We start from the raw sequence: 13,667 nt of genomic DNA, 5'->3' as shown, positions 1-13,667 counted from the left end.
CTCCTACTGACAAGATCTCCCCCCGTGGGACATGTGAGGGGAAGCTGCCAGCGATGTGGGCAGATTGTGAGGGGCGTCTGCTGAGCAGGGGCCGTGATCTGTGGGCAAAGCTCTGCTCCCCAGGCACGAGGAACACGGCAGAGCAGAGCGGGGTGGCCTCGGAAGCATCCGCGGAGGGAGCCTTTGTGCTGCCGAGGCTGGAGGCCCCTGTGCTGGAGCTGCTGCAGCAGCGCTGGTGCCAGGAGCAGCAGGAGGTAGGAGAGCGGGCACGGGCAGGTGGGAGATGGCTCCTGGGCAGGGCCAGGCCTGCAGGGCTGGGAGCCCGTCCTGGGCACGCCGGGGACGGGTCCTTCCTGGAGCAGCCTGGGGCTGGCGTGGGGCAGTGCGGAGAGATGGGGAGAGCGGGGAACGCCGATGGCCCCCATTGCCCTCTTATTGCTTGTGTCTCCTAGGAGGTGGTGGCAGAGGGAGGAGGCGGCCACGCAGAGCAGGGTCATTCGCCATGGAGGAGACCAACACAACAGACCTCCCTCTGAATTACACACATTATGGAAATTGGAGCTACGAGTGGGATACTGAAAACAGATGTGGAGATTCAGTTGATGGATATACGATCTTTTTCCTTGTCTGTATGTTGATCTGTGTCTTTGGAATGGTGGGGAATGGAATAGTCTTGTGGTTCCTGGGCTTCCAGGTGAAGTGGAATCCTTTCACTGTCTACATCCTAAATCTGGCTGTTGCTGACTGCTCTCTGCTCCTCGTGTATTTTCTGTTCATATTGGGGTATCTCATCACAACAGTAATTTGTTATGATATGGATTCTTTTACTCCTTTCTTCTTTAAGTACATACGTGCAGTTCCATTTCTTTGCCACTTCTTTGTCCTTACTAGCCTGGGTCTCCTGACAGCCATCAGCATGGAGCGCTGTGTCTCTGTCCTCTTCCCAATCTGGTATCGCTGCCACCGCCCAAAGCACTTGTCAGGCATCGTGAGTGGGGTGCTCTGGGCCAGCGTCGGGTCTTTCTTTTTGTCCATTTATATCTCCTCTCGCTTTCGTCAAAGACATGACGCACTCTTTGCAAGTCTGGTCATTGCCTATTCGGTGATTTTGTCATTATTGATGTTGATTTCCAACGTGTCCATGGTCATGAGGCTCCGATGCGGCTCACAGAGACGGCACCTGGGGAAACTCTATGTTGCTGTTGTGCTCAACGTCATCTTCTTCTTTGCCTTTGGGATGCCTTTCAGTGTAAATACTTTCCTTATACTTTTATATAACAGTATTTCCTTTAATGGAAAAGTGACTCTGGTGCTGGCGCTGCTGAACAGCAGCATCAATCCAGTCATTTACTTCCTGGTGGGGAGCTGCCGGCAGCGCCGCTTCCAAGGCTCCATCCAAGTCGCCCTGCGCAGAGTGTTTGAAGAGAAAGCGAGGAGCAAAGAGGAGAGCCCCGTGCCTGAGGGCATCCCCATGGAGAGCACTGCCCAAGGCCCTGCTGGGGAGGAGGAGGCCTGAGCCCTGTTCCTATTGCAATGAGGATCCTGGCCCTGTCCCCAGCAAATAAACTGTGTGTGCTTTGGCCGAGCAGCCGAGTGTTGTGGTGCTTTGGGGGAGCTCTTTGGCTGGGGAAGGTGTGAGAGAGAGGCCCTGGGGGAGCTCTGGCCGTGTCTCTTGTCCCAGCCAGGCAAGGCTCTGGCAAAGGGACTGCAAAGATGGGGAAAACAAAGGGTTCTGTTGGGTATTGGGGGGATTTGTGGTGTAGAGAACAGGTCACAGGGAAACCCTGCAATTTGGAGAGTGAGAGAGAAGGGAAAAAGTTTGACAGAAAGAGAGAAGGCAGCACAGGAAAACACTAAAATTTGGAGAGTGAGAGAGTTGAAGAGGAAAACAAAGTGAAAGAAGAAAAAGTGAGAGTTAAAGAAAGAATGGAAGGAAGGAAGGAAGGAAAAGGAAAAAATCAAGGAAAGGCTAAAAGAAAAGGCAACAGTGAAGGCAAAAAGAAAGGCAAAAAGAAAGGGAAGGAAAGGCAAAGGAAAAATGATGGAAAGCAAGGGAAGGCAAGGGAAGTGAAGGCAAGACAAGGGAAGGCAAAGAGAAAGGCAAAGGCAAGAGCAAACGGAAAGGCAAGGAAAGGGAAGAAAAGAAGAAAAAGGGAAGGAAGGGAAGGGAAGGAAATGCAAGGGAAGGGAAGGGAAAGTTATGGAATGGAAGGCAAGGAATGATAAAGAAAAAGAGAAGGGAAAAGGCAAAAACAAAGGGAACGGCAAAGGGAAAGGGAAGGAAAGGGAAGAAAGGAAGAGGGAAGGGAAAGGAAGAGAAGGAAAAAGAAAGGAAGGGAAGGGAAGGGAAGGGAAGGGAAGGGAAGGGAAGGGAAGGGAAGGGAAGGGAAGGGAAGGGAAGGGAAGGGAAGGGAAGGAAGGGAAGGGAAGGAAAGGGAAGGGAAAGAAAGGGAAGGGGGGTACTGTGCGCTGTTCTCAAGGGAACACGGCTTTTGCCAGCAGGCTCCAGAGGGTTTTCACCCCTGTGCTGGGGTCTCTTGGGGCCTGCACAACACAGCAAATGTCCCTGCCATGGGGCAGGGAATCTGCTCCAGCCCTGCTCCAGTTGATCCTTGCAGGAAATCCAAGAGGGGAGGGTTTAGGTCATGTTCCCCTTTGCAATATCTCCACAGAAGTTTTGTCCACAGGTAACAGAGCATCCCAAAGGAGGCTTCAGATTCTTTTGCCTTCCTTCAGCCAAAGCCATCATACCCTGTCCTTCAAAGCTGGGAGGGGAGATGGAGGGAGCTGTGTCTGCAGAAAAGGCACTGGGTTTGGAGAGGAAATTTTACTGGTGAAGAGCGAGCCAACACAGCACAACTCGGGATGTCTGATGGCAAAGATCAGCTCTGTGATAGCAGAGAGAGGCACAGCAGGCTCATGTCAGCTGCAGAGGCTGAGATGGGGACCTGCTGTGGCACAGCTCACCAGATATCCTCCAGACACGGCTCCAAGACACAACCTAAAGCAAGTCCAAAGATCACCAAATCAGATGGTCTTGGCAAATCAAAGACGCTCGTTCCTGTATTCTCTGTGCCAACTGCAAATTCATTGCAGTAATGCATATTTTCCCTGCCTCTTACACAGCAGGAATTTGTCTGTTGCATTCCCACTGCCTTAAATTGCAGACCAGTTTGTGTTGGAAGGGACGTTAAAGCTCATCCAGTTAAAACCCCCTGACATGGGCAGGGACACCTTCCACTAGAGCAGGTTGGATGATGCTCCAAGCCCCATCCAACCTGTTCTTGAACAGTGACAGGGACGGGGCAGCCACAGCTTTCTTTACTTCTTTCCTTTTCCCTTCCTTTTCTCCTTTCTTTCTCCCTTCTGGTTCTCCATTCTCCCGTCCCACCTTCCTTCCTTCCTTCCTTCCTTCCTTCCTTCCTTCCTTCCTTCCTTCCTTCCTTCCTTCCTTCCTTCCTTCCTTCCTTCCTTCCTTCCTTCCTTCCTTCCTTCCTTCCTTCCTTCCTTCCTTCCTTCCTTCCTTCCTTCCTTCCTTCCTTTCTCTTTCTTTTTCTTTCTTTCTTTCTTTCCTTTCTTCCTTCCTTCCTTTCTTTCTTCCTTCCTTCCTTTCTTTCTTCCTTCCTTCCTTTCTTTCATTCTTTCCTTTCTTTCTTTTTCTTCCTTCCTTCTTTTTTTCTTTTCTCTCTCTTTTTTCTCTCTCTCTTTTTTCTCTTTCTCTCTTCCTCCCTTCCTCTCTTTCTCTCTTTCATGCTTGCTTTCTTCCTTGCTTTCTTTCCTGCTTCCTTGCTTCATTCCTTGCTTACTTATTGGCTTTCTCTCTTGCTTTCTTGCTTTTCTTTCTCTTTATCTTTTACTCTTTCTATTGATCTTTCACTCTTTTTTTCTCCCTTACTCACCAACTTGCAGTGTTTCCCTTTGCCTTCTCCTCTTAAAGGAAGAAATTCAGAGCAGCCCTGTGGAGAAGGACTTGGGGGTGTTGGTCAATGAGAAAATGAACATGAGCCGGCTGCAGTGTGTGCTCACAGCCCAGAGAGCAACCGTATCCTGGGCTGCATCAAGAGAAGCGTGACCAGCAGGTCGAAGGAGGTGATCCTGCCCCTCTGCTCTGCTCTCGTGAGACCTCACTTGGAGCATTGTGTGCAGTTCTGGTGTCCTCAACATCAAAAGGACATGGAACTGTTGGAACAAGTCCAGAGGAGGCCACGAGGATGATCAGGGACTGCAGCACCTCCTGTATGGAGACAGGGTGAGAAAGTTGGGGCTGTTCAGCCTGGAGAAGAGAAGGCTGCGTGGAGACCTCAGAGCAGCTTCCAGTATCTGAAGGGGGCTACAAGGATGCTGGGGAGGGACTCTTCATCAGGGACTGTAGTGACAGGACAAGGGGTAATGGGTTCAGACTGAAACAGGGGAAGTTTAGATTGGATCTAAGGAAGAAATTCTTTACTGTGAGGGTGGTGAGGCACTGGAATGGGTTGCCCAGGGAAGCTGTGAATGCTCCGTTCCTGGAGGTTTTCGAGGCCAGGTTGGACAGTGCCTTGATGACATGGTTTAGAGTGAGGTGTCCCTGCCCATGGCAGGGGGGTTGCAACTGGATGACCTTAAGGTCCTTTCCAACCCGAACTATTCTACGATTCTACACCACAAATCCCCCTAGCACGCACCCAAGGGTTCTCCTTGGCTTCCCTGTCTTTGCAGTCCCTTTGCCAGAGCCCTGCCTGGCTGGGACAAGAGACACGACCAGAGCTCCCCCAGGGCATCTCTCTCACACCTTCCCCAGACAAAGAGTTCTCCCAAAGCACCACAACACTCGGCTGCTCAGCCAAAGCACACACAGTTTATTTGCTGGGGACAGGGCCATAAGGATCGGTTCTGCTGACAGGCAGGGTACACCACAAAGTGACCACACGCTAGCTGTATAATATGCAGAGTTTATTAAACAAGCACACCAAAGCCAATAAGCACACTAATGAAATCACGCTAATGTGAATTAGGTAAATATCTCTCACTGTATACAGTGAATTAGTACAATAAAGCAAAAGAGAGATATAAATACATAAATAAAGTACCGAAGAAAGTTTGCAATGCATTAAATCATGGCTGCATAGAGATAAAAGAGATTAAGAAGAAATATGTCACCAATTACCACTGAATCATCATCCAGTCCCACACTCCCAGCTGGGAAGCCCCACTTCAGCTGATGCCGGGAGTCTCAGGTAACTGCGACAATTCCCATGCAGTGCGTCCACCCATAGGTGAGGCTTCTCCCATGGCCACAAGAGGGTCCTGCTTTTATACCCATATAAAAACAACCGGCTTTATGCCAGATCTCTGATTGTTTACTCATGGGACCATGCAGTTTCTCATGATCTCACCATTGTCCATGCTGACAGCGTTGGCCAGGCACCCCAGTGCGGCCAAGTATGAAGGTCATAGAAGAGCTGCACCCCTCTGTTTCCTGCCTCTTTCAGACAAACAGTCACGATGAACATAAACCTATGTACTCTATTGAACACACGGCGGCAAAACAACATCCTTTGTTACGTCTCTCAGTCATGAGGAGGAACCAACTCTCAGCTAGGGTCCCATCCGTTACAGGGGCATTGCAACGGGGAACACAGCTCAGGCCTCCTCCTCCCCAGCAGGGCCTTGGGCAGTGCTCTCCATGGGGATGCCCTCAGGCACGGGGCTCTCCTCTTTGCTCCTCGCTTTCTCTTCAAACACTCTGCGCAGGGCGACTTGGATGGAGCCTTGGAAGCGGCGCTGCCGGCAGCTCCCCACCAGGAAGTAAATGACTGGATTGATGCTGCTGTTCAGCAGCGCCAGCACCAGAGTGGTTTTTTCTGGAAATAAATCACCCCATTGTGAAAGATGAAGGAAAGCATTTATGCTGAAAGGCATCCCAAAGGCAAAGAAGAAGATGACGTTGAGCACAACAGCAACATAGAGTTTCCCCAAGTGCCGTCTCTCTGAGCCACATCGGAGCCTCATGACCATGGACACGTTGGAAATCAACATCAATAATGACAAAATCACCGAATAGGCAAAGACCAGACTTGAAAATATTGTAACATGAATTTCATTAAATTCGGAGCAAAGATAATATGACAAAATGAAAGACCCGACGCTGGCCCAGAGCACCCCACTCACGATGCCTGACAAGCGCTTTGGGCGGTGGCAGCGATACCAGATTGGGAAGAGGACAGAGACACAGCGCTCCATGCTGATGGCTGTCAGGAGACCCAGGCTAGTAAGGACAAAGAAGTGGCACAGGAATTCAACTGCATCCGAAAATCCATAATATTGATCAAAAAAACAATACAAATCATAACAACTCATTTTTAAGGTGTAATACCCCAATATGTCCAGAAAAAACATGAGGAGCATACAGGAGTCAGCAACAGCTACATTTAGGATATAGACAGTGAAATGATTCCGCTTCATCTGGAAGCCTAGAAACCACAGGACTATCCCATTCCCCACCATTCCAAAGACACAGATCAACAAACAGACAGCTGAAAAGAACATACATCGGTCAAATGAAAGGTCGCATTTAAATTCATAGGGTACAAGATAGCTCCGATTTCCATAATGTGTGTAATTCAGAGGGAGGTCTGTTGTGTTGGTCTCCTCCATGGCGAATGACCCTGCTCTGCGTGGCCGCCTCCTCCCTCTGCCACCACCTCCTAGGAGACACAAGCAATGAGAGGGCAATGGGGGCCATCGGCGTTCCCCGCTCTCCCCATCTCTCCGCACTGCCCCACGCCAGCCCCAGGCTGCTCCAGGAAGGACCCGTCCCCGGCGTGCCCAGGACGGGCTCCCAGCCCTGCAGGCCTGGCCCTGCCCAGGAGCCATCTCCCACCTGCCCGTGCCCGCTCTCCTACCTCCTGCTGCTCCTGGCACCAGCGCTGCTGCAGCAGCTCCAGCACAGGGGCCTCCAGCCTCGGCAGCACAAAGGCTCCCTCCGCGGATGCTTCCGAGGCCACCCCGCTCTGCTCTGCCGTGTTCCTCGTGCCTGGGGAGCAGAGCTTTGCCCACAGATCACGGCCCCTGCTCAGCAGACGCCCCTCACAATCTGCCCACATCGCTGGCAGCTTCCCCTCACATGTCCCACGGGGGGAGATCTTGTCAGTAGGAGCTGGGCACGTCACCCCCTTCCTCTCCTCCCCCCAGCTGTTCACCAGGAGGGGCTGATCTCTTCTGATCCCATGAGAAAGGCTCTCAGATTCCATAAAACATCCTTTGAAACACCGTTTTCTGCACCCAAAACTCTCAGGAAGGAGGGGATGGGTCAGACAATCTCATGTTCCTTCAGGTGCTGGGAACCCATCTTGGCCATGAAACCTTATCCCATTGTGGGTCTTTGAGCTGTTGCAGGGGTTCCAGAAAGAAGAAGACAGCTCTTTCTACTGCCAAGCATTAAGGATGCTCACGTGAGAACTGCTGCAGCAGTCTCATATAAAGGCAAGGACACGCAGTGTGAGCTGCCTGCAGGCTCCTCCCTTACCATCAGCCAAGAAGGTTTGTCCATGGCCAAGGCAGCATGGCACAGGCCTGGGACTGCTCAGGCTGGGTGCTCTTTGGATCACTCACTCCCGGAGGAACTAACATGGGGAAAGCTGGGATTTTAACAAAGGAATGTACATAAACCATTCCCAGGGATGGCGCATGGCAGAGAGGTGAGAGTGGGAGAGACGAGCCAAGGGCCGTCAACGCTGGGAGATCACTGAGGGGCTTTGCTTTAATGTTTCCAAGCACGGAACGTAATAGTTGTGGGATATTTGAGGCTACAAAGCCGTGGAAGAAATCAGTAAAGGGAAATGCTTTTCACAGTGGAGGTGAAGAAATGGAACCACATGCTGTCATTGTAGGACAACCATGAGCTGACATGTTATAGGCCCAAAAGTGCTGGAGACGGGGATAAAGGGACCTCATCCCATGAAGCATGACTGAACAACACTAAACCGTCTGTGTGCAGCACTCTGATGCTCTTCCAGGGCCCTGAAGGCTACAGCAGGCCTTATTTGCTCTGACCCATTGATTCATCCCCTGCCCCTTGCTCCAGGCCTACACAACCAGGCTTTGCCTGGGCTATGCAGGAGTTGTACCTGCCTGAAGCCCTGTCTCCATCCCCTCTCATGGGTGGACCTTCAGCCTGTGCCCTAGCCCTGCTTCAAGTCTATCTCTAAGGCCTAACTCCTGCAGCTCCAGGCTGGAGCCCTGGAGAGACTGTGGACCTTGTTCATGACTATGCGTTCACCACATGACATCAAGGGATCCCCTTGGAGGACTCCAGCCTTGGCAATGACAAGCACAGGGCTGGAACTCCCAGAAAATGGTATTTAAAAGCTGGAAAACACATGAGAGATGGAGAAAACATAAGCCATGGTAATGCCCTTCCCTGTGATGCTAAGGGATGAGATTGTGTGAGAGGAACCCCTTGTAGATAAAAGCACATTTGCAGCACTGTGTACGCCACAAAGTGTAATCTCAGAGGAGACACATGCCCATCAGGGATGTGATTAGAGGCAGTGGGCAAAGCCCTCGTGATGTTCTCTTTCTGAGGAATAGTGATTTCTCATGTCAACTTGACACAAGGCCATGCTCTGCCTCATTGGCTTCTGGTGAGGGGATTCTCTTGGCATCTCCTGTGCAGGATCAGGCCTGGGGGAGCAGCGGGAGGGATGGGCATGACCAGGGGTGGTTCTGCACCGCAGCGAGGATGGGAAGAAGAAGCAGGGTTGAGGCCATGGGAGTGTCAGCGACTTCTGAGGAGTTTCTGCTCGTTCATCCCCATTGTTGATGGTCCCTGGCTCATCTCGCTCGTTCTCATCTTTCTGCTTTCCCCTGGCCCCGCCAGATCTCTTCCCCACCATCCCTTGGCTGAAGGAACATGAGATTGTCTGACCCATCCCCTCCTTCCTGAGAGTTTTGGGTGCAGAAAACGGTGTTTCAAAGGATGTTTTATGGAATCTGAGAGCCTTTCTCATGGGATCAGAAGAGATCAGCCCCTCCTGGTGAACAGCTGGGGGGAGGAGAGGAAGGGGGTGACGTGCCCAGCTCCTACTGACAAGATCTCCCCCCGTGGGACATGTGAGGGGAAGCTGCCAGCGATGTGGGCAGATTGTGAGGGGCGTCTGCTGAGCAGGGGCCGTGATCTGTGGGCAAAGCTCTGCTCCCCAGGCACGAGGAACACGGCAGAGCAGAGCGGGGTGGCCTCGGAAGCATCCGCGGAGGGAGCCTTTGTGCTGCCGAGGCTGGAGGCCCCTGTGCTGGAGCTGCTGCAGCAGCGCTGGTGCCAGGAGCAGCAGGAGGTAGGAGAGCGGGCACGGGCAGGTGGGAGATGGCTCCTGGGCAGGGCCAGGCCTGCAGGGCTGGGAGCCCGTCCTGGGCACGCCGGGGACGGGTCCTTCCTGGAGCAGCCTGGGGCTGGCGTGGGGCAGTGCGGAGAGATGGGGAGAGCGGGGAACGCCGATGGCCCCCATTGCCCTCTCATTGCTTGTGTCTCCTAGGAGGTGGTGGCAGAGGGAGGAGGCGGCCACGCAGAGCAGGGTCATTCGCCATGGAGGAGACCAACACAACAGACCTCCCTCTGAATTACACACATTATGGAAATCGGAGCTACGAGTGGGATACTGAAAACAGATGTGGAGATTCAGTTGATGGATACATGTTTTTTTTCTTTGTCTGTTTGTTGATCTGTGTCTTTGGAATGGTGGGGAATGGAATAGTCTTGTGGTTCCTGGGCTTCCAGATGAAGCGGAACCATTTCACCGTCTACATCCTAAACGTAGCTGTTGCTGACTGCTCTCTGCTCCTCCTGTTTTTTCTGTTCACATTGGCGTATTTCAACTTAACAATAATTTGTTATGATTTGGATTCTTTTGCTCCTTTCTACAATAATTTCATAGATGCAGTTGAATTCCTGTGCCACTTCTTTGTCCTTACTAGCCTGGGTCTCCTGACAGCCATCAGCATGGAGCGCTGTGTCTCTGTCCTCTTCCCAATCTGGTATCGCTGCCACCGCCCAAAGCACTTGTCAGGCATCGTGAGTGGGGTGCTCTGGGCCAGCGTCGGGTCTTTTATGTCATCAATTTTTATCTGTGATCAAAGATATGACACACTATTTGCAAGTGTGGCCATTGCCTATTCGGTGATTTTGTCATTATTGATGTTGATTTCCAACGTGTCCATGGTCATGAGGCTCCGATGTGGCTCAGAGAGACGGCACTTGGGGAAACTCTATGTTGCTGTTGTGCTCAACGTCATCTTCTTCTTTGCCTTTGGGATGCCTTTCAGCATAAATGCTTTCCTTCATCTTTCACAATGGGGTGATTTATTTCCAGAAAAAACCACTCTGGTGCTGGCGCTGCTGAACAGCAGCATCAATCCAGTCATTTACTTCCTGGTGGGGAGCTGCCGGCAGCGCCGCTTCCAAGGCTCCATCCAAGTCGCCCTGCGCAGAGTGTTTGAAGAGAAAGCGAGGAGCAAAGAGGAGAGCCCCGTGCCTGAGGGCATCCCCATGGAGAGCACTGCCCAAGGCCCTGCTGGGGAGGAGGAGGCCTGAGCTGTGTTCCCCGTTGCAATGCCCCTGTAACGGATGGGACCCTAGCTGAGAGTTGGTTCCTCCTCATGACTGAGAGACGTAACAAAGGATGTTGTTTTGCCGCCGTGTGTTCAATAGAGTACATAGGTTTATGTTCATCGTGACTGTTTGTCTGAAAGAGGCAGGAAACAGAGGGGTGCAGCTCTTCTATGACCTTCATACTTGGCCGCACTGGGGTGCCTGGCCAACGCTGTCAGCATGGACAATGGTGAGATCATGAGAAACTGCATGGTCCCATGAGTAAACAATCAGAGATCTGGCATAAAGCCGGTTGTTTTTATATGGGTATAAAAGCAGGACCCTCTTGTGGCCATGGGAGAAGCCTCACCTATGGGTGGACGCACTGCATGGGAATTGTCGCAGTTACCTGAGACTCCCGGCATCAGCTGAAGTGGGGCTTCCCAGCTGGGAGTGTGGGACTGGATGATGATTCAGTGGTAATTGGTGACATATTTCTTCTTAATCTCTTTTATCTCTATGCAGTCATGATTTAATGCATTGCAAACTTTCTTCGGTACTTTATTTATGTATTTATATCTCTCTTTTGCTTTATTGTACTAATTCACTGTGTACAGTGAGAGATATTTACCTAATTCACATTAGCGTGATTTCATTAGTGTGCTTATTGGCTTTGGTGTGCTTGTTTAATAAACTCTGCATATTATACAGCTAGCGTGTGGTCACTTTGTGGTGTACCCTGCCTGTCAGCAGAACTGATCCTTATGGCCCTGTCCCCAGCAAATAAACTGTGTGTGCTTTGGCTGAGCAGCCGAGTGTTGTGGTGGTTTGAGGGAGCTCTTTGGCTGGGGAAGTTGTGAGAGTGATATCCTGGGGGAGTTCCGGCTATGGATGAGAAACCTGCTCTAGTGGAAGGTGTCTCTGCCCGTGGCAGGTTATTGGAACTGGATGAGCTTTAAGGTCCCTTCAAGTCCAAACCAGTCTGTGATTTTATTTCACCCGTTCTTACCCTTCCCCTCCACCTTACCTTATGTCATACAGAGCCATCTATGTTCACTCCTTGTTCATGGCCATGATCCTTGTTGAGCTGTGTGCCTATCGTTGCCTACCTTTGCCATTTTTTCCGTTTGGGTTGATTTGCACCCTTCCATTTCTCTTTTCTTCCTCATCTTTGAAAGGATGAGGTTTCCAGCCTCACACACACACCCTGTTGGTGCTTAGTGGTGCACTTGCTCCCTCATGCTGGCTAGTGGAATCGGTGTCTTCATGTTTTATTTCAAAGCTGTGAAATCAACAGTGCTAGAAATACATCTGCAACAGCAGTTACCCACCAGCAGTAAGGTTATTTGGCATTTTGGCATCAGTAATTCCCCTCTTCAGTCCAGTGTTGAGCCCAGCAATCGCAGAGCCTATTGCCTAATGTGTGGAGCAATGAGTTTTAACCATGAACGTAGATATAAGCCCATAGAATCACATAATCATAGAACAGTCAGGGTCAGATCTCCTGATTTGTTTTTACTTCTGATTTTTCTCCATCTTTCTCTCCTTGTTAACACATAAACCATATCCAGAGCAGTCTCAGCTAGGAGAGATCTGTATTCTCATCATGACCTTCCTGCCTGATATTCTCCTCAGGGCATGTACCGAACCCATTACATTTTCATCTGGTCACCACATGTTGCACCAAGAGGTTTTTCTTACTGCAAATAGCAGCATTTTTGCTTAATCTACTACCCTATAAAGAATAACACAAGAATTCCAAGGGTTTTGTTGTGCTATAGAGACCCTCTGAACAGTAAAACAAAGATTGAAGGTAGGAGGTAGCTCCTGCAGAGATCGGTGGAGGAGTCACCTCACTGAATGGTGACATCAGGTTGAGTTCAGAGGAGCTGTTCTCAGAATATGTTTAACCTGAAATTTGCCAAGTTTAGTTATTTTGATATAATGAATAATCACCTCTCCCTGCCATGACTGCTTCACTTTTGTCCTTAGCTCATCTGCTTGTCCAAGGTATGCTTTCTCCTTGGATGCCATCGAGTTTTCTGCCTTGTATCCAAACCTTCCAAATTCCTGTCCAGTTCAATGCCAGGGGAGAGGTAGTGGCACTTTACTAACCTGAATAGAAAAAGTAAAGTGATAGTGCCTGTACTTTAAAGTTTGGGGTAATTCTAACATTTTAAATAGCATTAGCATTTTAATTCTAGCCTCAGATGACATCTGTTCTCTTAGGGAAAAAACAAAGTAGGTGGCATATTGAGGATTAACTATGACATAGCAGAGGCCATGTAGAGTGTCCAAGAGCCCAACAGCCTGGGCCCAGCTCTCTCCTTGGCTCAATTCCTTGATGCAGGGATGTGTCACACTGTTTGAGATGTACTCAAAGCATCCCCTGCTGCCTGAGCTGGGTGTGAAGAAGGGAGAAAGGCCCCTTTGTTGCTGTGTGAGTGAGTTTTGAAGGTGCATGAAAGGAGTAAAAATGAGGATAAATGAATTCTGCCATGAAGGTATATTCAGAAATGAGGATGTCCTTGACCAGAACTAATCCTGCCTGTGTTCTCCAACGTCGTGTGCCTCTCCTCTGTGATTACAGAAAAAATGGTTTCTTCTGGCCAGGGCTTCATGGGATACCCACAGGGATTTGAAGAAGATGCCATGAGAGAGGGTCTGAAAAGTCTAATCTGCATCAGGTAACACCTTTTGATGTCAGGCCTCACTGAGACTCCTTTACTGTGCAGGACTGTGTAGTGTGTGCCTTCCTCAGCTGCTTCTGAAGCTCTTCTGCACCACCATCGGCTCCAGAAGCTCATCCCTTCATTCATTTCTCTGCAAATATCTGGCAGATGCCACCCCTAATAACACTTGTCTTTCACCATGGACAATTGAGGGTGTCTATGATGGTGTTTGTATGCAGGCATCACCTTTTAAAGGTCCAAGGTTGGACGTAAAGTGTTCACATTGATGTGGTGTGTAAAATGTGTTCACATCAACTGCCACACGTTGGGTAAGTTTAAGGACAAACTCAGGATGGAAAGGGTTATATGTTTATAACAGTTTATATGTTTTTATCAGTTGACGGCTTCTTCTGAGCACAAGAATGTTTCTA

The 13,667-nt window shown here is 50.2% G+C and overlaps 2 protein-coding genes across 2 annotated transcripts; one reads left to right on the top strand and one right to left on the bottom strand.

The window, feature by feature from the left end:
• Positions 1-5,622: 5,622 nt before the first annotated feature.
• Positions 5,623-6,636, bottom strand: LOC308221356 (proto-oncogene Mas-like; the record flags this gene model as incomplete). Its single annotated transcript, XM_080618339.1, has 1 exon — positions 5,623-6,636. One exon carries the CDS (start codon positions 6,634-6,636, stop codon positions 5,623-5,625), a length of 1,014 nt encoding a protein of 337 aa, XP_080474465.1.
• A 2,926-nt stretch (positions 6,637-9,562) lies between these two features.
• Positions 9,563-10,567, top strand: LOC308221355 (proto-oncogene Mas-like; the record flags this gene model as incomplete). The annotated part of the gene is made up of 1 exon (XM_080618338.1): positions 9,563-10,567. One exon carries the CDS (start codon positions 9,563-9,565, stop codon positions 10,565-10,567), a length of 1,005 nt encoding a protein of 334 aa, XP_080474464.1.
• Between the last annotated feature and the right edge of the window lie 3,100 nt (positions 10,568-13,667).

This window comes from Psittacula echo (assembly GCF_963264785.1).
Source record: "Psittacula echo genome assembly, chromosome: 5".
NCBI classification, from domain to species: domain Eukaryota; kingdom Metazoa; phylum Chordata; class Aves; order Psittaciformes; family Psittacidae; genus Psittacula; species Psittacula echo.
This window is presented reverse-complemented; position numbering and strand designations above follow the sequence as displayed.